Source organism: Panthera onca, chromosome D1 (genome assembly GCF_046562875.1).
Source record: "Panthera onca isolate mPanOnc1 chromosome D1, mPanOnc1 haplotype 2, whole genome shotgun sequence".
NCBI classification, from domain to species: Eukaryota; Metazoa; Chordata; class Mammalia; order Carnivora; family Felidae; genus Panthera; species Panthera onca.
Genome location: NC_138348.1, coordinates 15,720,018 through 15,746,209, shown reverse-complemented (window position 1 = coordinate 15,746,209; position 26,192 = coordinate 15,720,018). Strand labels below are relative to the sequence as shown.

The window sequence follows — 26,192 nt, the reverse complement described above, 5'->3', positions numbered from 1 at the left end:
CCACTTTTCCATGGGATGGAAAGGTCCTGGGAAGTCAGAGCCAGCCCCTCCCTGTTTAGCATTGAAGGCTGACATACAAAATAGGAAACGCCTGAGCCGCTTGCAGTGGAAAGTTGGAGCTGCGGTGTGTGGCAGGCGGATGCAGGAGCAGAGAGCAGCTGGGGAGAGAAAGACTCAAAGGACGTGGTGGGGCACAGCTAGGACGATGCAGTTCCTGGATTGGCTAATAGTAGCCACTTGCCTTCTCCCTGGGGTAACCGCAACCCAGCACTATCCAGGTACCTGGGCTTTAGGGTGGGGTGGATGGGAACCAAGGAAGGCTGTCGGCTGACAGCAGTTAAATTTGGTTCTATCTGAACCTAGCAGGGCCTAGAAACTGTGGGCAAGGTGGGTACCAGACTGACCTGTGCAGCGCGTGGTAATGGTCTGGGCCCCAACCCCAGAATCAGAAAGGTCCAAGTGAAATGAAGGGAGGTAGTCCTAGGTGCCCTCAGTGCCAGCCCTGGACAGAGCTGGGCAGTGGCCTTATTCTAGGTGTGCAAAGCAGGACCTCTGGACCTGCCCTGGGCTTGGGACAATCATTCTAAGGGCTGGGCAGCAGACCAGAGTGAAATGAAGGAAGCTGCAGCAGACAACCCGCCTTGGCCTGGCTTCCCTGGCCTCCACATGAGCACTACTGAGGAGCAAGGAAGGAGCAGGTTCCTCCAAAAGGGGTCCTCGACCTTTGGGGAGAGTCACTGACACTATTTTAGATCACACTGTCCCAGATGATTACAGGGAGGGGAAGTGGGAAGTGAAGTGTCTTGTGACCCAATGGTCTGGAGCTCTTTGCCAAGGGAACTGCAGAAGTTCAAGGAGGAGTCCTGGACACTTGCCGAGGTGGTATCTGGGTTTGGGATGATGATTTTGGGATCACAAGACTTATGCCTGGGAGGGAGGATGTCAATGTGCATGTGTCTGTAAGGAAAGGAGGACATGGGGTGGCACTCCTACTCTTTTGTAGATAGAAGAACCTCTTGGCATCCCTACCAAGGAGCTAAGGGGCACTTCTGGGAGGCTGGGGTGTTCAGGGTGGAGCTTGGCAGGGGCCTGACTCTTTTCTGCTGCCCCAGGGCAGCCCATGAACAGAGCCAGCGTGGGAGGTGGCCTGCAGGAGCCAGAGGCCCCGGAAGTGATGTTTGAGGTCTTTCCTCCAGCCTGGGATATGGGGGTGGGAATGTCCAGAGGTCCCTGAGCTCAGGGTTGGGAAGGGGGATGTCTTAAGCTGGGCCTGCTGGGGGAGGGGGGCCACCCAGCATGGGTCCTACTGCCTGCTTATGCCCCCCTAGCCCACTCTTGCTCCCTGCCCTGCCCCCACCCCCAGGCCCCAGCCCACCCCTTACACGGCTCCCCTTACAGCTGCTTTGGGCTGGGCTGGAGCTGGATGTCATAGGGCAGCTGCACATCCAGGACGAGGAACTGGCGTCCACACGCCCAGGCCGCCGACTCAGGCTCCTCCTGCAGCACCACGTGCCCAGTGACTTGGAGGGTGCTAAGCAGCGGCTGCAGCAGTTCCAGGACCTGCGGAAAGGGCCTCCTCTTAGCCCTTGGGACTTTGAACACCTGCTCCTCACAAGCCTGTCCTGTGTCTACCGGCTCCATAAGGCTAGTGAGGCTGAGGAAAGAGGTCGCTGGGCCCAGGTCTTCGCCCTGCTGGCACAGGAAATACTCTGGGACCTATGCAAGGGTTTCTGCCCCCAGGGGCAGCCCCCTTCTCTGGGACCCTGGGCCTTGATCCTTGACCCCTTTCCCTGACCCTCCCCAACTCCTACCCCAAGCCAGACCCACCCAGGGCAGTGTTCTTTCCACTGTGTTCAGGTCTCTGGCCTTGGATTGTACCCTGGAACCCACTTTACCCCTTCCCCATTTTCTTCCCTGAGCCCTGGCAGGCTAAGAGCCTGGGTCTCAGGCAGCAGGCACAGACTCGCGGGTGTGTGTGTGTGTGTGTGTGTGTGTGTGTGTGTGTGTTGGGGTCAGGGTTTTTTAAGTCCAACTAGTGCTCGGAGTCCCTGAGCCCCAAGTTCCCCATTTGGACTAGCCATAGACTAGACATCTTTAGTCCTGTCTGTTGGAGGAGGAGAGGAGGAAAGCAGGTGGAGAAACATTACCTTTTCTCGAGGGGGCGGGTGGAGACAGGGAAGCGGATATTTTTTGGTCCATCTCAACAAGGCTCAAATGAACACCTCGAGTGGGGAGTGAGGCTGTGAGGGCAGAGACAAGCTGAGGCTGGCTAGTGTAGTCCTGATCCTGTGTAGCTATTCCATTAAATGTTCTGTTCTGGCCTCCTGGAGCCTGTGTCCTTCTATGCCAGAGTAAGTTGTTTAACCCTTGTCCTGGGCAAAACACCCTCCCTGTCCTGGGAAGGCAGGTGTTGGGGCAACCAGGTATCAACTCATTCCTCACACGCCCTGCTAGAAGAAGGAATGTTCTGTTTCCTTGAATCCCATCCTCCCAGAAAGTTAGCAGGGTGTGGCCCCTTGTCACAAGAAGGAACCAGCCAGACCCTAAGAATGACGTCGTAGATCAGTGGGAAGGAGTTACAAGGATTTGAAGGGGAGGCCCGCAAGGGGTCGGGTGAATAGGGTTCAGTTTAATCAAATTCCCATCTCCTCGCCCTCCCAGCGCCTGACCAAACCCTGCCTTCTGCCCTCCGACTCCCACCCCCCGGTTTGCAGTAGTCAGTGCCTTCCCGTCCCGCCAGCCCGAGACGACAGCGTCGCAGACAAGACAGAGCGCAGGACCCCGGGCAGACAGGCGCCGACGCAGGCCCACTTTATTGGCAGAGTCAGCCACACTGGGCGGGCCGTCATGCTCGCGCCGGCGGGGCTTTCAGGCCACGGCCCGGCTCGGCATACACGCCCCGGGCCGCCCCTGGGCTCCTCTCCCGGTCGGGGTTCAGAGCTCCGGCGGCCCGAGGCCCGGCGGGCCGGCGGGGGCGAGGTCGGGGTACACCAGGAAGCCGGAGAAGGTGATGTACTTGCCGTGGTTGCTGTAGGCGCCGTAGCCGTCGTGGTCGTGGCTGAGCAGCCAGACGGCGTCGCCGCGCCGCAGCGCCAGCATCACGCTCTGGCTCTGCATCTCGCGGCGCCGCGACGCGCCGTCGTCGTAAATCATGGCCTGCACCTCGTCGCGATTCTTCATCAGCTTCACGGACAGCGTCTTGCGCGGCAGCTTGCCCAACGTGAAGGAGAAGAAGTAGGCGCCCGGCAGGCGGCAGCGGAACACGCCGGCCGCCGCGTCGAAGTCGCCGCCGATGTTGACGAGCTCGGTGTCGAAGGCGAGAGGCCGGTGCCGCGGCCCCGGGCCGGCGTCCGAGCCCACCAGGCTGCGCGTGCGCGCCGCCGAGAAGGCAGAGCGCGGCTCGGGGGGCGCGGGCGGCCCGCGCGCAGGCGCGTCGGCGTCGGCGTACACCAGGTAGCCGCTGAAGGTGGCGCCGGGGGCTCCGAGAGCGTACTGCGGGGCGCCGTGCAGCCGCAGCCACACCGTGTCGCCGTAGTCGAGCTGCAGCATGGCGCTCTGGCTGGCGGCGCGCCGCGCTCCTGGCCGCCGCTGCTCGTCGAAGGCCAGCGCCTGCACCTCGTCGCGGTTGCGCACCAGCATCACCGACAGGCTCTTGTGCGGGGCCTTGCCAGCCGTGAAGGAGAAGAAGTAGGCGCCGGGCACGCGGCAGCGGAACTGGCCTGTGGCCGCGTCGAAGTCGCCGCCTATGTTCACGTACACCTTGTCGAAGGTCACCGCCATCTCCGATGTGCCCTCCAGGGGGGTGGTGCGTGCCGCCGAGAAGGCAGAGCGCAGCTCCGTCGAGCCCGGAGCCGGCTCCAGGGCCCAGCAAGCGGCAGGGCCCAGCAGGCCCAGCAGGAGTAGCAGCATGGTGCCTGGGAAGGGGGGCGGGCAAAAGGGGGAGGAGGGTGGGCGGTTTTGCGGGGGGCGCCTCCAAATGCCCAGAGTTCCGAGACTGGGAGACGAGTTATCTTCACAGCCCTGCCCTTGACCTTGACTCACAACTAGGACTCGGTTTCCTACAGACTTGGACTAGATCAGCGGTTCTCAAACTTCGGCCGGCCTCAGGGTCCGGTAAAGAGCTTGTTAGAACACACATTGTTGGGCCCCCACCCCCAAATTTTCATTCACTAGGTTTCGGATGAGGCTTGAGAATTTGCATTTCTAACAAGTTCCTGGCAAGGCAGATGCCACTGGTCCAGGGACCACACTTTGGGAATAACCATTAGATTAGGCCAGTGAGTCTCCTTTATTATTATTATTATTATTATTATTATTATTATTATTATTATTTTGTAAGTACTAAACTGAACCCCTTTCTCAAGTGAAAGCTCACACACCTGTACCACAGGTCCAAGCAGAAATGCTTTAAGAGGCCTATAGTCCTGTCAGCTGGGTTTACCCCCTCCCCACCTTAGCAACACAGTGGACCGTCAGGGGGTCTCTGAGTTTCCTTCAGCCTGGTTTGCTGCATTTTCTGTGGCTATATTATGGACCTCAGCCTGCCCCTCACTCAGGCACTAGCTCTCTGTACTGATGTCCTCCCTGGTGGCCACTGTTTCAACCCCCATCTGGGCAGGACAGGACATAGCTGCTCATTGACCCCTTTCCTGGCCTCTGACCCACTCAAGGGTCAGCTCCCACTCTGGACTCCCCAGGGGCCCTTCTTGCAGCAAAGAGGCCAGAACAGTTGGGCTTTGACATAGGTCCCTCCCCCCAAGAAAGCGGAGGAAGAGACAGTGACTCTTCCTCTGGGCTTGAGGGCTGGTCACTGAGGGGAAGGGGAGAACGAGGGGCTGCTGTGAATAGAGCAACGGTTCCAGCAAGGTTTTGGCAAGATTGTGAGCTCAGGAGCTTTGTTTCTCAGCAGCCGTGGAGTGAAGGACTGGACTCCGTTCCTGGCTCTACTGCTTAAATGCTGTGAAACCTAAGGCAAGTTCCTTAATTTCTCTGGGATTGGCCTTCTTTATGTAAATGGGGAGGAGACCTGCCTCACAATCTTACTGAGGATGCTCTGAGATAGCAGGTGTGAACATAGTTTGCGAAGGGCATTGTTGGCCAGGTGTGCAGATGCTTCTGTTCTCGGCCTTGAAAAAAGTACTCTGATCAAGTTCTGGACATAAGGAATTAGAGACTCAGTAACTCCTCTCTCTGGGAGCTTGTGAAGGCAACACTTAACTCCACCATGCTTCTTAGTAGGGCATAGGCTCTGGGGCTTGAATACCCAAAAGCCCTGAAGTGGAGACAAAGCAGGAAAGAAAGTGAGCTGGCAACAGCCTAGGATTTGGGCTTCCATGGGAGGCGCCCTGGGAGTGTGTGTGGTTTGGTGTCTCTTAGAGACCCTGGGGCTTGCTGAGAAGGGTTGCCAGGTGCAGTTGCACCCTACACAACGCCGTTCACCTTAGGGTGCGTGGGCACTGGAATCTAGCCCACATTCTACTTGCCCAATGGTGCGGAGCTGCTGCACCTGGGGAAGGAAAAGTGTGCCTCTTTCTAATTTTCATAATAAAGACCCCAAGTCCCCTAACCTAGCTGAACATTCCAGAGTACATGCCTTTCTTACAAAGGCAGCCCATGGGCTAGCCAATACCCTTGAAGGCAGGGAAGAGGGAGGGGACCCGTCTACGGTGGTGAAGATTGCACCTCATGAGTATTCCCTTTTACAAAGTTCTTTGGACACATCTGGTCTCACAGCAACCCTGCAAGGCAGGGGGCCCTCTCCCATTTTATAGATGAGAAAGTCAAGGCCCAAACAAGGGGAAGCATTTTGGCCCAAGGTTACCATGCCCACTGAGGCAACCTTGAGCCAAGGTCTTTCGGTTCCAAATTCAGTATGCTTTTCTCTCCACCATCTTTTCCTCCTAGACATATATATATTTCCAGCCAACCTGTCCTTAGCCTCAGTTTCCCTTTTTGCAAAAAGAGGAGGAGAGGTAAGTGAAATGAATCTTGGGATCCAGGGCAAAGGAGAAAGAAAGCAAAAAGCAAATAAAACCAACGAGACAAGCAGAAACTCTAGCGTTTTGCCTTCTGGGAGTATGGGAACATCACTACTCTTCCTGACCCTGCTCCTCCCCTAGCGAGTCCTACCCCAGGAGCACCTGCCCACCCTGCCTTCAACAATCTCCCTGCAGAGTCTGGTGCACCCCACGAGGGTCAGAGGGTGTTCCTGTGTGTGTACGGTACCCAGCGTCTGCCCATTTCTCACCCACCACTGCCCACTTCCCAGGTTCCCTAGGTCCCCATCCCTCTTTAAAACCCCTTCCCCGCGCAGGTCAGAGGTGGGAGGGTGTCAGGTGGGCCTCAGAGCTCCAGGAAAGGAAATGGCTGATCCTGGCTCTGCCCAGGTGAGGCTCAAAATAATCATCTTCAAAGAGAAAAAACTGGGACACACAGAGCTGGGGCAGACCCAGAGCCCCGGAACCGACGGGGGAGGTGCCGCGATGTCAAGCTAAGGGGATCTCAGAGCCCCGCTCCCCGCCAAACCCCACTCCCCAATGACCCCCTCCCTCAAGCCCCGCCAGAACCTCCTCCCACCTTGAAAGCCCCTCATGTTCCCCAAAAGATAAGTCCCCCTTTTACAGAAGCAATTAATCCTTTCTCCTGAAAAAATAAATCTCTCAGGAAGGGGTACCCCAGACCTCCCCCCATCCCATCCTTCCTTCATCCATCCCTTCGGAGTGAAAGCCCTTGAGCCTCTTTGATGAAAAGGCTCCCAGGTCCTCCTTTCAGCAAAAAAGGACCCGACTCCCCCGCGCCTTCGCCCACCCCCGCTTCCATACGGGAGAAACCTCGGCTCCCCGCCCGGGAGCTGCCCTCACCTGGCTGGGGGCGGCGTTCGGGTCGGGTTCGCTCCGAGCCCGCGATCCGGCTCCGGGCTCCGGGCTCCGGGCGGGCGCCGGGGCTGCGCACTGACCGCCCGCGCTGCGGCGGGGCCGGGCCTGGCGGGGGCGGCGGCGGTGGCGGCGGCGGCGGCGGCGGCTGCGGGGCGCTGGGACCCCGGGACCCCGGAACCCCGGGGCGGGCGCGGGGCAGCGAGACGCTGGGGAAAAAGGACGGCTGAAGAGCGAACCGAGCAGACCGCCGGGAGGAGTGGCAGGGGAGCGGCGGGAAGGGGGAGAGGGGAGGAGAAGGGAGAGGGAGGGGCGCGCCGAGGAAGGGGGGCCGCGCAGGGCCTAGGGGCACCGCACGGAGGAGGCCCCTGCGCAGGCTGTGCAGAGCCCTGGGCTCTTCCTCATCCGTGACCTCCCTAGAGCTTCACCCTCTGGCTCCACAGAACACGCATCATCAACCCAAGTTAGCAGATGGGGAAACTGAGGCCTGAGGCAGAGGCCAAACTGGGGGTGGCCCAGGGCACTCTTCAGGCGAGCCTCCTGTCTGGTTTGAGGAGAGGGGACTGCAGCAGGACACCGACTAGACAAGCCCCTGGGCTGCAAGGACAGTAGAAGGTGAGATTTGGGCTGGGACAGATGTCCAGACTGAGTGACACTGGAGGAGGGGGGTCTGAGGAAGAGCAGGATAAAATGGGTCAATGTCACCAGTAAAGAAAGGGCTTAAAGTGACCTCGTTTTTCTTCCTTACCTCCGAATCTCAAAATTCCCATTGCTGCTTAGGAAGGAAGGAGGAAGACCAAGCCCCCAGACACCAAAGGGTCAGCCTGGACCCCCTGGGGAGGGGATGCAAAGGAAGGGATCCTTGGGGCAGAACTGGGTTTTGGCTGAGCGGGCTGCTTCCAGGGCGCCTGCAAGAAGGGAGAAGGTTGAGAAAGGCACTGGGAGGGCTCAAAAGGGCCTGTCTGCAGAGGGCCAGCCTGCCTAGCTGGGGCCAGCGTCGCAGAATCTAGTGGGACATCAGGGCTGGGAGCAGGTGTCTTCCCGCACCTCAGCACTTATCAGAGGCCCCCAAAGTCCTCCGCTCTGGGCTTTGATCCCTGCAGCCCTCTTGGACCCCCTCATCGGGGCTGCTGATCTCCACAACAGCTGTGGAGCTGTCCCCCACCCGGCACTCAGTAAGTGTTGACTGAGTGGATGGCTTTAGAAGAGGCCGCATTCTCAGCTGTCAGGAGCGGATGCCCTCCACCTGCACCTGGTTGACACAGAAGGCCTGTGCTCTAGTCCCTGCTCTGCCACAGACCCTGTGTGTGGACCCAGAGAAGCCTAGTGCCCTGTGAAGCCCTCTGTCCTCTGGACCTTTCCTTCTGGAACTCTCAAAACTTGTGTGACCCCAGTTAGTCTGATGCAGGTTAGTCCTCACGAAGGCATTGATAATGATAATGGGCTTATTAAGTTTTCGTCAGGGTGTTAGGTGAATGACGAATGAATACGTGCCTCAATGGAAAGAAATGAATGGAGACATTTTGGACTGAGCCCTGGGGGTATTTGGGGCCTGGGGTAAAGCACCTGTCTAGTCCCCATTAGATCATGACTGTCCCCTTCACCAGTTTGAAAAGCTTGGGTCACAGGCCTATGGGAGGGCATGAGGCAGGGTGAGTTAACATCCCCCAGGGAACCCTAAACCAAGCAGGGTCCAGGGGATAAACACTCCAGGTTTCAATCCCTCGGTAGGACAATTCCCAATTGCCAGACATGTTCCAGTCTCAGAGAGACTCTAGCATGAAATTGAAGTTGCCCATGTGAAAAACCTACTCATCTCTGTATGCTTTATTTGCTTTCCTCCCTTCCTTGTCTCACTGCCCCACTCCTTCACCCTGCTTCTTGGGATCACCTTTTGAACTACTTGCACCCAAATCTTTGTCTCAAGGTGTGTTTTGGGGGGAACCCAAACTAAGACAATGAACAATAACTGGGTCTTAAACTGTGGTAAGTGCTTTTTCACATCCATTACTTTAATTTTCTTAACATCTCCTGAAGTACATACCATTTACAAATGAGGAATGAAGAGGTTATATGTGGGGGCAAGATTCAAATCCAGGTCTGTTTAGCTCTAAGACCAGGTCCTTAACTACTATGTTCAGCAGCCTCCCTAATTCTCTGATCCTCTTTGGGTCTTACATTTTCATCTGTAAAACAAGGGATGGGCTCTTGAGTTTGAAGGGAGACAAGGTACTCAGTTTCTTCTGAAGCTAGGCATGGTCGAGGAGGTGTAATCAGAAGCTGTTGGGAGAGAAAGTGCTTGAAAGGGATGGACTCAGCTCAGAGGCCCTTTATTTTGCCCTCCCTTTTCTCTTCCCCCTTTTTGGAATGTATACACGAAGGCTGGAGCCCCAGTTGCCATCTTGGGCCAGGAGACACAATGAAGTGTTCTAAGGTGCAGTCTTAGGTAGGTGCTCAGGAAGAAGCTGAGATGAAAAACACCTAGAGACCCTACTCTCTAGGAGCTAATCATTTAGTGGGAGCGGCTGGATGTGGATTGAAAGAATCAGAGTGGGTGGAAAGAGATCAGCTCCAAGAGGGAGCTACAAAGTGTTACAAGAGCTCAGAGAGGGAGAAATTCCACTGGAGGATTAAGGAAGATGTCCCAGAGGAGGCTCTCTCTCTTTCTCTTCTTTTTTCTTTTCTTTCTTTCCTCTCTCTCTCTCTCCCTCTTTTTAAAAATTTTAAGTAAGCTCTACACCCAAAATGGAGCTTGAACTCAGAACCCTGAGATCAAGAGTCACATGCTTCACCAACTGAGCCAGCCAGGTGCCCTATAAAGAAGGCAATTTCTTTTTCTTTCTTCTTTCTTTCTTTCATATTTGAGAGAGAGAGAGCACAAGCAGGGGAGGGGCAGAGAGAGAGGAAGAGAGAGAATTCCAAGCTGTCAGTGAGGAGCCCGATGCAGGGCTCAAAGGAACTCACGAACCATGAGATCATGACCTGAGTGGAAATCAAGGCTGCTGAGCCACCTAGGCGCCCTGAGAAGGCGATTTCTAGATAATGGCAAGGATTTGACAGTGAGATGGAAGAGTGAGGGGTGGGATCCAATCAAAGGTAAGAATAGGAACAAAGGTGTGGAGGTGACATAGACAGGGCTTGGGGAGGAGACCTCGCATGGCTCAGCTCAGGAGGGAAGGGGTTGTGAGTGGAAGCTATGGCAGGTGAGCTGTGTGGGCTTAAATGCCGAGCTAAGGAGCTCGGGCTATCCTGCAGCAGAGGGGACAGTACTCAGAGCCGTAAAGATTACTCTGGCTGAAAGGCAGGAGACCGAACCAGGGAGACCTGCAAGAAAACACTCGAAGTGTGCAGATGAATCTAAACTATACGGGGCTAGTCAGAAAGGAAAAGCAAGGGAGGACACGGATGGGAGAGAGAGTGAGACTCAGCGACAGAGAGAGAGCACCCGCACCAGCTCACAATTTAATTAGCTTCCTGGTTTGCCGGTGGATTACAGGGGAATTAGCAGAGCTCAGAGACTAGGGACCTTGCTGGGAGTTGAGGGGAAGTTAATGAGAAAGACAACAACACGCCCCAGGGAGAAATGATAGAGGAGGAATTGTTAGCCCCGCAGAGAAGCCGGCGGGAGAGACAGATGTCAGGGCGCAGAGTCTCCGCCCTGTTCAGAGATTTCAACCCACTAGGGGGATAGAACTTAGCGCTCCTGGGTAGGGCTTCCGGCTCCAAAGCCCAGGGTTCCAGGAGTTCCTGAGTGCCTGGGAAATGAGCCCAGCCGGGGAGAGCTGGGACTGGCTGTGAGGATCAGGTTCCCAACTCTGCCTTGGCCTTTTCCCAGAGGGGGAACTGAACCCCCAGCCTCCTTTTGCAGATAGACAGGTTGAGGCCCTGGATGGGGAGGTGACCCGCTCCTGGCCGGATGTGACAATGGCATTTCCCAAAGACAGCTGTGACAGTATCTCCCACCCACCCCCCCATGCTCTTTTCATTCTGTGACCTTGCCACTCCCAAGAGGAGGACTTGGGTTGGTCATAAAGGGTGGTGCTGCCTCTGCCTGGTGCTGAGGCTCTATCTTGAAACTATCATGATGTGAGAAAGCCCAGGCTCCATGGAAAGGCCACATGTAGATGTGGTGGCCAACAGCCGCCCCCAGTACCACCTCCCAGATTTGCAAGGTCCAGTACAAAATATAAATGCTGCGCCTCTTGTTCAAAAATTGAGAATTTATTTTTTCGGGGGGGGGGGGTATCTGGGTGGCTAAGTCAGTTGAGCATCTAACTTCGGCTCAGGTCATATCTCACGGTTCGTGAGTTCAAGCCCTGGGTTGGGCTCTGAGCTGACAGCTCAGAGCCTGGAGCCGGCTTCAGATTCTGTGTCTCCCTTGCTCTCTGCCCCTCCCCCATGCTCTCTCTCTCCCAAAAAATGAATAAACATTAAAAAAAATTAAAGTATTTTTTTAAGTTTACTTACTCTGAGAGAGAGCCAGCATGGAGGAGGGGCAGAGAGAGAGGGAAAGAGGGTGGGGGAGGGTGGGGGGCGAGAATCCCAAGCAGGCTCCTCACTGTCAGTGTGGAGCCCGACTTGGGGTTTTAACTCAGGAACTGTGAGATCATGACCTGAGCCGAAATCAAGAGTGAGACACTTAATTGACTGAGCCACCCAGGTGCGCCCCCCCCCCCAAATTAAGAATTTAAATGGTGACAATAGAGCATTCAACCAGGCATTGAGCCCTTGGAAGGCTGCATCCCAAGAAGCTGGCCCTGACCCTAGCGGGGGTTCCAGCGTCGCCTGCTCACGGTCTGAGGGAGCCTTCAAGACGACTCTGTGCCCAGCCACCCTGCCTGCAACTATGTGCCAGGCTGACAGGGGGTAGAAAGGATTGTTTGGAGCTGTAACTTTTGGGTTACTGTAGCAGCAGATAGAATACTGGGGGCTGAAACTGGGATGAAGACGTGGGACAGTTCTCCCCAAACCCAGGCTCATTCTCTGAGCTGCTGGCGCGAGTTCTCTTTGGTCCATGTTGATAGAGAAAACCGGAGGTACAAATAACTCCCGACCGTTGGAGACCCAAATCCCGTACGTTTGGCCATGGAGCGCTGTATGTTGACATTGTGACACATCCCTGGGGGTGAATGTCAGCTTTTCAATTGGAATAAGGCTGGGACAAGACCCACTCTTCCATGAGCTAAAACAGTGGTGGCAGTGGCCTTGGCAGGAGACAACAGTTAGGTCTCCGTGACTCGCAGGAGCCTCAGGGAGTGACAGGTGCTGGGAAGGAGAGGAGGCAGAGAAGGAAAGGAAAGGTATGTCCTGCCAAGGTGGGGAAGGGAGAGTATCCCTGTGGCCCCGTGGCATGTCGATCCCTGTTTCTGACAATAGTGTCCTTTGAGGACAGGCATTGCATTCTGATTCTGACTGGGGGGTGTGCGCGCGCGCGTGTGCGTGTTTTGTGGCGGCAGCGGTGCGGGTGGGGTTTGAATCACTTTGCTTGTGTCTTCCAGTGCGGTGGCAGCCAGTGGCCGGTCAGGAGGGTCCTGGGTGATTGCTGGGGAGAGCTGGGGACATGAACATTGCCCACAGCCCAGCTGAGTGACGATTGGAGGAGGAGGGGAGGGGCAGGGAGAGACATGAGTGACACGGAGCAATTTATCATTGCCACCTGTTTTTTAAAGAGTAGCCAGGGGCGCCTGGGTGGCGCAGTCGTTAAGCGTCCGACTTCAGCTCAGGTCACGATCTCGCGGTCCGTGAGTTCGAGCCCCGCATCGGGCTCTGGGCTGACGGCTCGGAGCCTGGAGCCTGTTTCCGATTCTGTGTCTCCCTCTCTCTCTGCCCCTCCCCCGTTCATGCTCTGTCTCTCTCTGTCCCAAAAAAAAAAAAAAAAAAAAAAGTTGAAAAAAAAAAAAGTCTTAAAAAAAAAAATTAAAAAAAAAAAAAATAAAGAGTAGCCAGAGGAAAAAAAACACCGATAAAGTGCAGTGGGAGCACTAGGAAAACAAACTAATTCCAAGCGGAGGGAGTCAGCAAGAGATAATGAATGAAGTGGCACCTAAAGAAGTCATGAAGTCTGCGCTAGACCTTGACGGGTCCAAGAGATGGGAAAAGCATCCTGGAGAAAGGACAGGGAGCAGGGGAATCCCCCAGGAGGCGATACAGCTATGGTAAAGAGCAGTGACTGGCATCGGGCGGCTTGGGTTTGAATCCCAGCTCCGTCGCTAATGGTGTGACCTCAAGTTCCCCCACTTGTGAGATTTGGACAAGAAAAGTATCTGTACCTCATTGTCTTGTCGACGGCATTGAAGGACATACTCAATGTAAAGCACATATGAGTATTACACACTCAGTGTAAATACATTCAGCACAGAGCCCGGCCTGTTGTAAGCACTCAGTATGTGCTATCACTACTGCCTGGTGTGTTTGAAAAATGAAGAATAATCTTGGTGTGGCTTGTAGTACGGACTCCAGGGATGTTGCCAGGAGGCAGGTCCAGAAAAATGGGTTTTGAGTTTGATCATGAAGGATTTTAAGTGCCAGGCTAAGCTGTCTAGACTTTATTCTGGTAGCCAGTGGATCTCAATCCTGTCTGACCTAATTTCTTTTATTGCAAGTATTTTGTAATGCCTCCTTTCCTACGTTGAAATGAAATTCATAGAGAATGAAGTCTATTGGCACACAATTTCAAAAAAAATCAAGGTAATGATCCAAGTGTGATATAAAGGAGAAAAAACAATTTTAATAAAATGTTTTTCAGTAACGCAAATACTTTCACATTGCCACACTAGAATAAATACCAAATAGATGGACGTTCATACTTCTAGCATAGAATCTTCCGTAGAATCACCACAAATGCAACAACTACAAACACAGGCGGATACAAAGGCGTGCTGTCCAGAGCCCCCAGTACCATCATTATGTCTAAAACAGTGAATGATTCTTGGTGAAACTTCAGACAAAACAAATTACAACCCTTTCTCAATTTACACGGAAGTTATGCAAAAAGCTTGTTTTGTATGTAGAAACAGTGTGTGTGTGTGTGTGTGTGTGTGTGTGTGTGTGTGTGTGTTGTAAGGAATGAGAGCTCACGTTTCACTTTATCAACTGTCCTAAACATGATAGGACGTCTACCATTCCTGGCTACTGCTCACGAGATGCCAGGAGTGTCCCTCAATCATTGTGACAACCAAAAACGCCCTCCTACATTTCCTAACCACCCTCACCTCCTGCTTTGGGCAATATGGGATTAGGAAGGGGCATGCTCTCTCCTCTTGGATTTATGTAACCTTTTGTGAGAAGACGATGCTTAGAGCTACTGCCACCATCTCACAACCATGTGGGGGAAAGTGTGGGACAAAAGCTAATACACTGGGGATGACAGAATGGACAGAGATGTCAAGTATCATGGTACTTGATGATATCACCGAGCCACTGACTTAACACATTCTGGATTCACTCTATCTATGGACCTCTCCTTATGGGAGAGGAGAAATCCACTTTTTGGTTGAGCCGTTGTGAGTTGAATCCTCTGTTTCTTTCTTTTTTTTTTTTTTTTAAATGTGTATTTATTTTTCAGACAGGGAGGGCACAAGTGGGGGAGGGGAAGAAAGAGACAGAGACAGAGGATCCGAAGAGGTGGGCTCTGTGCTGACAGCAGAGAGCCCGATGTGGGGCTCAAACTCATGAACTGTGAGATCGTGACCTGAGCCGAAGTGGGACACTTGACCGACTGAGCCACCCAAGTGCGCTGAATCCTGTTTCTTGCAGTTAAAAGTATTCTAGCCTTTACAAGTTAGTTCCCCCTCTCTGAGTCTTCTTCACAGTCTAGGGCCTGTGAGTCTCTGAAGGGAAAATAAGAGGGTGTGGGGACTAGAATGAAGGGGTCGGGAAGGAGTTGGAAGAGTCTACCTCTTGCACCGGTTATCTGGGAGGAGAGTGAAGGAGGAGTGGACTCAGTCTGGGTAAGATGATGAGTGGTTCCACGTCGGGCATTTAGATCACACAAGATTTTGTGGATGGAAAATTAGACTTACATAGTATCATCAGTTCGGTAAAAATACAATTACGCAGGAAAAGATCAGATGAATAAACACCAAAATATTTAGTTATTTATGGTAGGCTCAGTGATGTTTATTTTTCCGTATATTTTTTCTATGTCCCAAACTTTTTACAACATTTATTGATTTCATTTGAAATGTAATTTAAAATATCAATAAACTACAATTTCTCTCAAATGTATCAAAAGATGTAGATCCGTGGAATGGAATGTAAAATCCAGTATTAGATTCAAATACATACTGGAATTAGAATATTATAGAAGTGGGATTTTAAGTTTGTTTGTCTATTTATTTTTAATAGTCTCTACACCCAATGTGGGGCTCGAACTCACAACCCCAAGATCAAGAGTCACATGCTTTTCTGACCGAGCCAACCAGGCGCCCCTAAAAGTGGGATTTTAAGTCAGAGAAGAAAAGACACAGGATCAATAAATTGTATGTAAACAATGTGTAGCCATTTGGAAAAAAGATAAGTTGGATCCATACATCACGTCTTATACCAAAACAAGTAACAAATGGATCACATATTCAAATGTAAAAATGAAACCAAAAACGGATTGACTGAAAGAAATCAAGTGATAACTTTTTTAAATTTCAGAGTGAAGAACTTTTTTAAAAATAATTTTTAAAAAATGCTTATTTTTGAGAGAGAGAGAGAGAGTACAAGCTGGGGAGGGGCAGAGAGAGAGGGGGACAGAAGATCTGAAACAGGCTCTGTGCTGACAGCACAGAGCTTGATGTGGGGCTCGAACTCACTAACAGTGAGATCACGACCTAAGCTGAAGCCGGAGGCTCAACCGACTGAGTCACCCACGTGCCCCCAGAGTGAAGAACTTTGAAGTATGACACAAAATCCAGAAGTCATAAAAAATATTAATGGATCCATTTTCCTACAGCTCAGAAGAGAAACATATTTACATGGCAAAACTGCCAGAAACAAAATCAAAAGACAAACTACAAGAAGGAAAACACATTTGTAACTCATATCACAAAGAGCAAATGTCTTTAGTATATAAAGAGTTCTGAGGAAAAGACAACTCAGTGGGAAAGTGGTAAAAAAATATAGTAAAGAAAAAAGAAACTACAAGTAACTATTAGAATAAAAAAATCACAGTAAGATGCCACTATTTTTTCGACCCTCTCAGGTTGTCAAACAGCAAGGTTTATAACACACTATTGGTCTGGAGGTGGAAAAACACATTCATACACTGCTAGTGGGAGCGTCAACTGGAACAGTTCTGGGCAACTGGACAATACCTACAAAATTTAAAAGTATACGTGCTCTTTGACTCAGTGGTTCCACTTCTCGAAAGCTGTTTCTCGGATACTTGCCCGCACGTTTGCAATGACACGTTCTTCACTGTAGTATTGTTTGTCATTGCAGAGTTACCGGAAATAACATACACGTCCCGCAACAGAGGACCCACTGAATAAATTCTGATATATCTCCACACAACAGAATACTATGCTCCCTTTACAGAAGAATGACGAATCATTTCATATATGGGATGTAAAACAATGTCTAAGATTTACTGTTAAGAAAAAAAAGAAACAACAAAAAACAAAGTGCACAGTATACAGTATGCGATCACTTAGGTGAAAAAAAAAAAGGGATGCATTTGCATCGACTACCTCTCAGGGGATCTACTATAAACCATTAACAGGAGGCGGAGTCCTCCTGGGGAGCGAGGCATGGTTATAAGGAGGGAGAGTTACTTTTCAGTCTCATCCTTTTGCACCTAAAATAAGAAGGGGTGGGGAGAAACCACTGTCTGTTCTGGTAGCTACTCCATTCCTACTGGTTTCTGTTCCAACAGACATTGGCTGGAAGCCCTCAGCCTTTTCCACGGGCACCAGCGTCAAGTCAAAATTCCTTCACTCTGTGCTTGTGCAGCCGATTAAAAACTAAAAGAAAATCTAAATGCAGGTCTTTCCAAGACTGGAAAATGCCACGCTGCTGGCTTTGAGGATGGATGAAGAAGCCACAAGCCAAGGAACACAGCAGCCTTGAGAAGCTTGGCACGGCGGTGGCATAATACGGCCCTAGAGCCTCCAGGGGAAATGCAGCCTTGCCGACCCCTCCATCTGAACCCTGTTAAGACCCATCTCCAGACTTGCGGCCTGCAGAACTAGAAGACAATACAGCTGTACTGTTTTAAGCTAAAATAAATAGATAAAAGAAACGCAAGTGTTTCCACTGCTTGTTAATTCATCCCGTTAGTTTCAGCCCCCCCTTTTCAAGATATTTTAGAATCTTGATTCTGACATCCAAATGTTAACTTTCCCTCCCAATAGCAGTGCCATCTGCTAATATGGTGAGTGTAGCAGGCACGGAAAACTACTGAGCTGACCAAATGCACAGTCAGAAGCAGGGAACTGTAAGATTTCTCCCCAGATGTGCATCAAGCGAGTAACCAACTGGGGGGAAAGGGAGGGGTACAGTGATTAACGGGCTATAAATCCCCCTGACTGGGCCATCTCTGAGATCACGGTTTCCCTAGCTGTCTCCTCAGTCGGGAAACATCTGATGTCTAACTGGAAACAAGGCACACCACATACAGGGAATTTTCCTAGTGGCCATCCAAATAAATAATAGATTATTGTTGGTGTTGTCATCTACCATATCTTGTTCTTAGCGAAGGCACCAATTCTTTTTCTAGGTGTTCTCAAGCCCACAGTTTAATATTACATTCTAGAAAAAATCCGGGGGGACTTCACCTCAAATATACCTACCTCGAGTTTCCAGAATCTACCTTTTCCTCTTTTCTCAATGTCAGCACATCTGCAACCTTCAGGCACTGTGGCCTCTTTCTTTTTCTCCCCCGCGTTCTGACCTCCCTTGGCAAGGGTTCCAGGATCTTATCTGCAAAGGCTTTTCAATGCTCTGGGACTTGCAGCTCATTTTAAATGGCGAGGTGCTTAGGCTTTTCTCTTACTACCTTCTATTTGGAGTTTTGATGTCCTTTAAATTATATTTTGCTTTACTCGACACAATTTACTAATACTTTCCCCCAGGGGAGAATGAAGCAAATCGGGGCTGAGTGTTTTGCTTTCTGACTGCTAACCTGACACCTTCAGCCCCAAGTGGAACCCTATATAATAAATTCTCTCTTTATTCCTCTCGCTCTGAACATAACCAAAGGCATCTTTTATTGGCTGCACCTTTTCCAAGTCTCAATTTGTCCAGGACTTCCCTTCCTTCCTTCCATCTCTTACACCCTCCCTTTTGATGTTTGGGTCTGTCAGAGAGCTTTCTATAGAGCCAAGTCGGTCTCCTCAGCTCACCGCCTTTTACTGTGCAAGGATGTCCGCAGAGGCCTCGTCCTAATTTTCCATTTTAGAGCCTTTTATCCCTCTCATGCCACATGCCCACTGAAGTCTCTAAACGTGGGATCGTAACTTTTCTCCAACCTTTCCAACTGATTTTCTAAGACGATTCATCCATTCATGCCATGCCCTACGCTGCCCTTCCTTCTCCAACCAACTTTCTCCTGTGGTCCCTGGGACACCAGCTGCACCAGGCAATTCATTCCCTTGGTTGGAAAAGTGAGCACGGGGGTGGGGGGCGGGCAGCTCCCTGGTAGCTTTCTCTTCCCACTGAGAGGAAAGTGTACTGATGCACGTAAGCATTTCTCAGCTGCTCAGCTAGTAGCTGTGCGGGGCTGAGGCTGCCAGAGCAGGGGCTCTCCCAGCCCGGTGCCATCCTGCCCTCTGAGCACGGCCGGGCAGTCAGGAGTGAACTCCCCCGGGGACAGGGCTCCCAAGCGCTCATCTGTCAGTCTCACTCAAAGGCTCCTTGTGACTGGTCTCCCCCAGGTTGGCAGTGAGCTGCAGAGTCAACTGCACAGGATCTGGAGTCAAACGTATCTGGGTCTAAATTCTAGCGCAGTTCCTTACTAGCAAGCTGTTCGAAACTGAGCTCCACTTTTGCACGCCTCAACAAATGGTATTATCTGGCTGACGGGGTGACTGAAATAATCTGTGTACATTCCGGTGCACAGCTTTCACATCTACCCCTGTGCTCATCTCAGGTTCATGGGTTTTCGGAGGTGCATATACGCCCTTGGTGGACTGTTCCCCTTTCTATTTCAAACTGTTTCCTTTGGTCAGGCTGTGGTGTCTTTACTTGGAGAACCTTCCTTGGATGCGCCATGCTCCTCGAGCTCAAAGGACATAGTTCCAGTGGGGGTGGACCCTGGATCTTGACCCCTGCAGGCTGGGCCTGTGACCCAGGTCTGGCCAGGAGAGTGGTGGAGTACTCCAGACAGACTGAGTGGTTTACAGATTGACCTGTGTTTTGAGCCAAAGTCCTCCAGGGGATTTTTACTGGGGCTTCCCTAGAAGATGTTTGCTTGTTCTCTGGAACTACGAGCTCTAAGAAATCACGTGAGCAGAGCTGTCATTTGGCTTCTTGCTGCGATGCCGAGGGAGCCTGTGTGGGAAACCAGGCAGACGGGCCGGTGGGCCGAAGGGATGAGAATGGGAACCCTGATGCCCGTGTTTCACCGCTGGATTAACCACTGGCCACTTGTGACGTGGGCCAATAAATGCCTTTTCTTAATGAAGCCAGTTTGCTGGGCTTCTGAGTATGCAAGCATGACCTACGCCATTGACCCTTTCACTTGTAGAGTCACGAGTTCCCTCTCATCAGGTCTCACGTTTGACTCCTCATTTAAGTCTGCTCCCCTGTATCTATGCAGACAAAATTAGCATATACATGGCACACTTAGAAATTCCTCAGACTTGCAGACCCAGGTCTGAATCCTGGCTTTGTCATTTACCAGTTTGGAGTAGGCGACATAACCCTTCTGAGCTTCACTTTCCGCAGGAAAACGGGGATTACCTGGGGATTTTTGCTTACGTGGGTGTTTTGCAGGTGTGGGCTAATACACGGGCAGGACATGTAAACAGACCACCGAAACAATCCTACTATTAGGTGGTAGGTACATTTATGTGAGTTCTCAATACCTTTTACTCTGCCCACCGGTCTACAGATCCTGAATTCACTAGTGTCTCCCACACTTCTTCCCACATCACATCTCTCAGCCACCAAGGTCTCCAGGTTTATCGAGGACAGGAACTCCGCAGGCTTTGGGAAGAGATGGGAGAGGAGGAGGTGGACGGGAATTTCAAAGTTCGAATGGAGGAGAGGGGGAATCAGGCTTGTTTAAAACGTTGGCGACTGCAGAAGTTGACACCCACTTGCTACTTATAAATATCCCTGTCTCTCAGCTTGGCTCCGCCTGCACGAAGCTTCAGTGGAAGATAACAGAGAGCAGCTGCTGCCAGGCAAACATGTGCGGCGCAGGGGAGGTGGCAGGAGGAAAACTGGGACTGGCTCGTGCTCAGGGTGGAATGATCTAAGGATGCGAGGGGAAGTCTTGGGCAGCTGGGTCAAAAAGGGCATTTTATCCGTCGCTGGAGGCCCGTGGAGGCAGAGAGACGCCGTGGGGTCCGCCATCCCCCCGCCCCGGGGCGCGCTGTGGAGCCCCAGCTTTATCTGGTTAGTGCCTCCTGGCCCGTGCTGGCGGCAGGAAGACAAGATAGAAGGCTGCTGCCCGGCAGAGACGTACATCCGGGCGCTGGGGTTGCGGGGATGACAAAGTCAAGAGGCATTTCTGGGAATCCAGCTGGGACTTCTCAGAAGCAGGGGGAGAGGCAGAGAGGACTCGAAGTCTTCTCCAGGATTTCCAGTCTGGGAAACAGGGCGACCACGAAGGGTCGAGTCAAGTTCGAGAATGCAAGCACCACCAGGGCAGGCTTGGGGAGAGGGGCTCAGATGTATCTCGGTCTGAGGTTCCCGAAGGACGTCCATTCATTCAACCCTTACTGCGTCCCACGTCAGAGTCCATTCTGGGTGTTCATTCCGTGGCAGAAACACAGCTTAGAGGAAAGGGTAGGGCTGACAGAGACGCAATGTCCCTTGCCCTCAACTCTAGGTTCTGCTGACCCTGTGACCCTGTCCCTATCGTCTGTACTTGTAAAGCACCCCCCCTTTTAATCTTTTAAATAACAACAGCTCCCAAAACCAAATGTACCCCATCAAACACCGCGCTACATTTAACACTCCAATAAGAAAAGTAGTATTCTCATTTTAGAGACGAGGAGCCCGAGGCTTAAAACCATCAAGCGACTTGCCCAAGTTCGCACGGCTGCTAAGTGACAAGGCTGGAAATTGCTCCCAGGATCCTCAATGTCCTTAAAAAAACCACCTCAGACGCCACTCCTTCGTGAAGTCCTCCCCGAGTCCCCCCGACAGGCTGTGAGCGTGCCCTCCCGTGGATCCCACGGGGCTTGGCTTCAGCTTCTGCTGGCACGCAGGCTGCTCTGTGCAAGCCACACGGCGGGCGTGGAGATTCGGGGAGGGCCCTTGCAGCACACCAGGCTTTGCTGCTCCACACATGGTTCCGTTTAATCCTCCCAACATCCCTAGCTTTTATGTCCTTGTCATACTGCACCCCTCCCTCACTGCCCAGCAAGTGCCATGGGACGGGATTTGTCACACGCCTTCGGTTCCCCGCTGCCCCCAGCACAGGACCGACTACGTGCGGGCTGTGCACTTGGTAACTGAGCGCTGCACTTGCAGACTCTAAACGTGGGCCTCCTGGGGGAGGAAAGGCATGAGATGGAGCTTTCCAGTGGGAGGTGAGCAGTCTGAAGTGAGGTGCGGCTCTGTTCTTTCCATTTTCACCCTCCTTATTCGTTTTCAGCCAAAGCACATTCTCTCCAGTCTTTTGACGCCAGGAGGGCAGGGCCGCAGACTGGATAGGAAGCAAGTAGGTACAATTCTCTCTTGTCCCTATCTAACCTCTGGCTCCTTCTGCTGCTCTGGAAACAAACCGCAGTACCTAATAGGTTTTCCATGAAAATGTAGCGTTACTGGAAGAGTCCGTTCTGGCTGCCTTAGCAAGACAGGAGCTGGCGCTGGAGACTTTCTCACCCGTTGCCATGCTGCAGGCTTTCGGAGGGACAAGGTTCATTCCATCATCCACTGTCCCTCTCAGGAAGGTGGGGCGTCTTGACCAGCACCCCGGGTTCACATTTCTCTCCCTCTTTTCCTTGCTGCTCTCTAAGCTGTCTGCTCTCCCACCGCATTTAGGTGTAAGGCACTGATCTGCATCTATTTGAAAGCATCCTTTTTCAGGGTTGCAGTGAGGTGGTTCCAGAACAATTGTGGTTTTAATGCAAAATCTGCCTCACTGGACCCAGCCAGGACAGTCAGGGCCTGGACCTCAGAGGAACCCACTTATGAGACCAAGGGAAAATGGGCTTTTCAAGACTCTGGCTCCTGGCCACACAGTCCCGGCAGACTAGCAGGGCATGTTGGGGAGGCTTCACACATGCATTGCTAGGGGCCCTCCTCCAGACATCGTTTTAGGCAGCAAACGCGAGGAAGCTGCTGGATATGCACAAAGGTATTTGGAAGGAAAACACTCAGTTACCTTATAAAATTAATCGCCATTACCATCAAAGATATTTTCCTGGAAAGAAGGTATTTTTTGGTTGGTGACAAAAGAATCTTTCATTCACAACTTTCCCTCTAGGGCAAAAGCCAGAATGCAAGATTCTGGATCATTCAAGTCTAAAGAGACAGGAAGATGAGAGATCAACAGGGGAAAAAAAAAATTAATGAGAAGTCACATGTGACATCTTTAGGTAAGCCTAAAGGTGATGAAAAACATGTATCTTTGTATCTAAAAAACAAAAAACTCCAAAGACATAAATCACTATGGCACTTAGGGAGGCAGCCTGAATGAACCCATTCAATATGCTGGGATATTCTAGAAGAATCCATCAGAGGAGCTGACACGTAAATCACTCTCCAGAGATGTTATTCTCCAAAGACAGTAGGAGGCCACATACATGGACTGATGGTACTCCTAGGAATGCTGACTGTGCGGTAACTCAGCTTTCCATCTACATAAACTTTTGTAATGGTTGGGAAAGTAATGGCGATCATTTCTATTTTTGGTTGTTTCTCATATTTGTCATTCTGCAGAGGCAAGACCTTTCTACACTTCACTCTGTGGGAGGCATGTTCTTTGGTTTTCTCAGCATTTCATAGCCTTCATGAAGCAGAAAACATAGCTTGGACTTAAAGACTCAGATCTGAATCTAACTCAGAATTACCTATGTAATTTTGAGTGAGTTACTAATTTTATTTCTAAATTTTCTTTCTCATTTTCTTTTTTTTTTTTTTTTAAACGTTTATTATTTATTTTTGAGACAGAGAGAGACAGAGCATGGACGGGGGAGGGTCAGAGAGAGAGACAGAATCCGAAACAGGCTCCAGGCTCTGAGCCGTCAGCACAGAGCCCGACGCGGGGCTCGAACTCACGGACCGTGAGATCGTGACCCGAGCTGAAGTCGGGCGCTTAACCGACTGAGCCACCCAGGCCCCCCTCATTTTATTTCTAAAGCGGGGATATTTATTCTACCAAAGATTCTGAGAATGAAAACTTACATGACAGGCCTGACAGTCACGACTTCCCAATACTCGTTCTCTCTTCTTGCTCCCTTAACCTGCCACAGGACCTCAAACTGACCAACTGCATGTACTGCTAGGTGAAAGGCTAGTTTTTCTATAAAGCCAGCAAGGCTGATGTTTTAGTGGGCCTGCTTTAAGGGGCTAAAGAGGATTTTTCTTTTTCTTCACATATTTTCAGATCAGAGAGAAGTAATGCCACTGCTCTGTAAGCCTTGAACTTAGAAGTAAGTAACAGATGCAGTTTCCATTTTGTCAGACTAGTCTGTACTGTAATTACAAGCCCTGGGGCAGGGGAGTTTGAAGGCAGACCTCATCTGGTTGGGAGGACTGAGAGACTGAGAGACTTCACAGAGAGATGGCACCGGGATGGAATCTCACCGTACGGGGAAAATCTCAATGAGGAGAGGGAAAGGAAGGTATTCCTAGAGTAGAAAATTAGAGGCAATGCCGAGGTTATGCTTAGGTATCAGTAAGAAGTTGGAATGGAGAGCTACGGTTAGTTTCTTTCACCCTAAGATTGCTCTTATACTCTGCAGTTTATAGAGCCACTCCAAAAGTTGCAGAAAATCCCAGATTCTTTGCTTCAATGACCATCACACCCCCTGGGGGAATATTTCCTGGGAACTTAGCTCAGCACTTGCCAAGCCAAACCACTTGCTCAGTTTCACAGGTGCAGCTTACTAGATGATCTTTATCTAGGTTTGTACTATTTACAAACAAAATGAGTCAGTTCATTATTTCTTGCAGGTGTATCTTAAGAATACTTACACGCATTTAACTAACCCCTGAATAAACTCTATAGATGTTTCATTATGTTAACAGCTTATATAATATTATGGAGGACCACTGGTATAGTACCCTTATTGTAGCTATACCTTGGATGCAGTTAGACTAACTGATGGGACAGCACTTTGAGCAATCCCAGGCTTTCCTAAAATTTTTCACGGCCCAACTTGCATAGGCAAAACCGAAGTCTTGGCGCCCTCTGGTGGCAGACTGGTTCTTAGAGTCCAATAAGCTTCTCGACTAGAAACAGGCAGGTATTATGAGCACAGAAGCCACAGGATAGTAAACATGGCACATTTTCCTAGATCATCTTTACTGAAGATTTTTTGGGGAGGGGGGAGTGGGTAATGCAAAAACATTTTCATATTAAAACAAATGCATATAATATTGAATAGAATATAAAATTTACATTACTTCTTGCAACAAAGTAAGAGACATCAAAGACATTTCAAGGTAGGCTACTCATGAACTTCAGGCTGTATTCCTAAACCCTGAGGGAGGGAGGACACCCCTACGTGCTCACACTAATATTATGGGCGCTGCTCTTTTGATAGAGAAGTCTGAGGAGCAGCAAATTAAGTGCTTGCTCATTTGGCAACATCCAGTGGATTACTTAAGTAGTGAAACCATATGCTTTCTCATTTTAGAGCATTTTAACCTGCTTTAAAAAGGCCTGAGTAAATAGGAGCTTTATGCTTGAGTTGAAATTATTTCCTTCTAAAGTGATTTTTTTCCTCCTATAAATGTTAACATGCTCAACTGAGGGTATGACATGCGAGATGGTCAACATCCTAAGAACCCTGCGGACTTAAGTCTGCGTTATCAGATAAGGAGTTATAAGTACACTTTCCAAGGGCATCATTAGGAATGAAAAGTAAACTACTCACCTTCGGCAACAACAAAAAAGAAACAAAATTAAAGACTGAAGAAAATATTATAAGATTATAATCACATAGAAAAATTATATACAATGAAAATAATTTAGGGACTTCGGCAAAGACTTCTAAGAAAGGGGGCTACTGAAAAACAGGGGGGGCTACCGCTGCTGTATTTGCTTTTCATATTTTATATGATAAGAATTTCTTTGGAGGGGGGAAAGAAGCCATTATGCTTCCTTTCCAAATCTTGTTTGTTCTCTGTAATTTTCCCTTTTTTTGTTGTTGGCAACAATTTATTACTTTGCAATAAGAAACTGAAGGAGTGGATACCCCGTAGAGATTTTCCAAGGTAATTTAGCAATGGTCTTTTTTTTGAAGAATGAGAGGGTGAATCAAATGTGCTTAGAAGCAGATAATGAGAGGCAGATTCTGGTGGATGCTGAGGTTTTAGGGTCTGCTAAAGAAAAGGTATTCATAACCTCCCACATAGTTTACCTTATTAAATTTCTTAAGTTTTATAGAACTATTTCTTTCTTGAGAATGTACTCTACATTTTAAAAGCCTTAAAATTAAGACTCAAGTCACATGACCACCTGCCTATACCTTTAGGAAAATGCAACTTTTGTTTTCTAAGTAAGGAATCTGAGGCACAAACATCCCATTTCAGAATAGTAACTAAGGGGAACTCTCAGTGGTAAATTACGTAGTGCTGGGAAAAAGAACAAAAAAGGCAGACACCAAACACCTCCATTTTCCCAAGATTGATTATTAAAAAAGCGCGCCACACTGTATAGAAATCAATGTTCTCTCCCATAATTCTGTGCATCTGGGACTATAGAAATGTCACTGTCCCTGCCCCACATCTTCAAATTAACATTCTCAGGTCACAACAATAAGTCTTCCCAAAGGGGACCTTCCGGAAAAACAAGCTATTTCCTCGGCTCATATTTCCCTGGAAAAAAAAATAAAATAAAAACAAATAAAGTCTAGTGTGAACATGAGGTCAGCCAGTCCAAATCAGCAGAGAGATCCAACTGGACACGTTTCTGGAGACGTGACTAAAATGGCCAGGAAAGACTGGGCTATCACTGTACAGAGCAGCAACGTGCACTCTGACTCAAGC

General features: G+C 50.4%; 3 protein-coding genes across 7 annotated transcripts in view; 1 reads left to right on the top strand and 2 right to left on the bottom strand.

Annotated features, from left to right (window-relative positions):
- Positions 1-147: 147 nt before the first annotated feature.
- The window catches only part of FAM180B (family with sequence similarity 180 member B), a 336,925-nt gene continuing 310,880 nt past the window's right edge, over positions 148-26,192 (top strand). The window contains exons 1-3 of one of the 2 annotated variants that reach the window (XR_009602396.3): positions 148-278; positions 1,113-1,183; positions 1,399-2,026. Coding sequence is in view for 1 of the 2 variants with exons in the window: in XM_060606673.3 (XP_060462656.3) it covers positions 206-278; positions 1,113-1,183; positions 1,399-1,794 (540 nt within the window). In the remaining variant the exon portion in view is untranslated. Of the gene's footprint in view, positions 279-1,112; positions 1,184-1,398; positions 2,121-26,192 lie in introns of those variants that run through there. The other variant, XM_060606673.3, reaches the window with a different exon arrangement.
- On the bottom strand, positions 2,789-7,448 carry C1QTNF4 (C1q and TNF related 4). The gene is made up of 2 exons (XM_060606667.3): positions 6,861-7,448; positions 2,789-3,914 (listed from the first exon to the last, which is right to left on the bottom strand). Exon 2 carries the CDS (start codon positions 3,907-3,909, stop codon positions 2,935-2,937), a length of 975 nt encoding a protein of 324 aa, XP_060462650.2. The 5' UTR covers positions 3,910-3,914; positions 6,861-7,448; the 3' UTR covers positions 2,789-2,934.
- Positions 7,634-26,192, bottom strand: part of MTCH2 (mitochondrial carrier 2) — a 37,643-nt gene continuing 19,084 nt past the window's right edge. For 2 of the 4 annotated variants that reach the window (XM_078433471.2, XM_078433470.2), the window contains one exon: positions 7,634-7,780. In XM_078433471.2, coding sequence (XP_078289597.1) covers positions 7,649-7,780 — 132 coding nt within the window. In that variant the 3' untranslated portion in view covers positions 7,634-7,648. Of the gene's footprint in view, positions 7,781-25,815; positions 26,022-26,192 lie in introns of those variants that run through there. The other 2 variants (XM_060606670.3, XM_060606669.3) reach the window with 1 other exon arrangement.

What these genes read in the sequence shown, in the direction of transcription:
- C1QTNF4 (XM_060606667.3), bottom strand. Translation starts at nt 3,909, where the DNA reads ATGCTGCTACTCCTGCTGGGCCTGCTGGGCCCTGCCGCTTGCTGGGCC.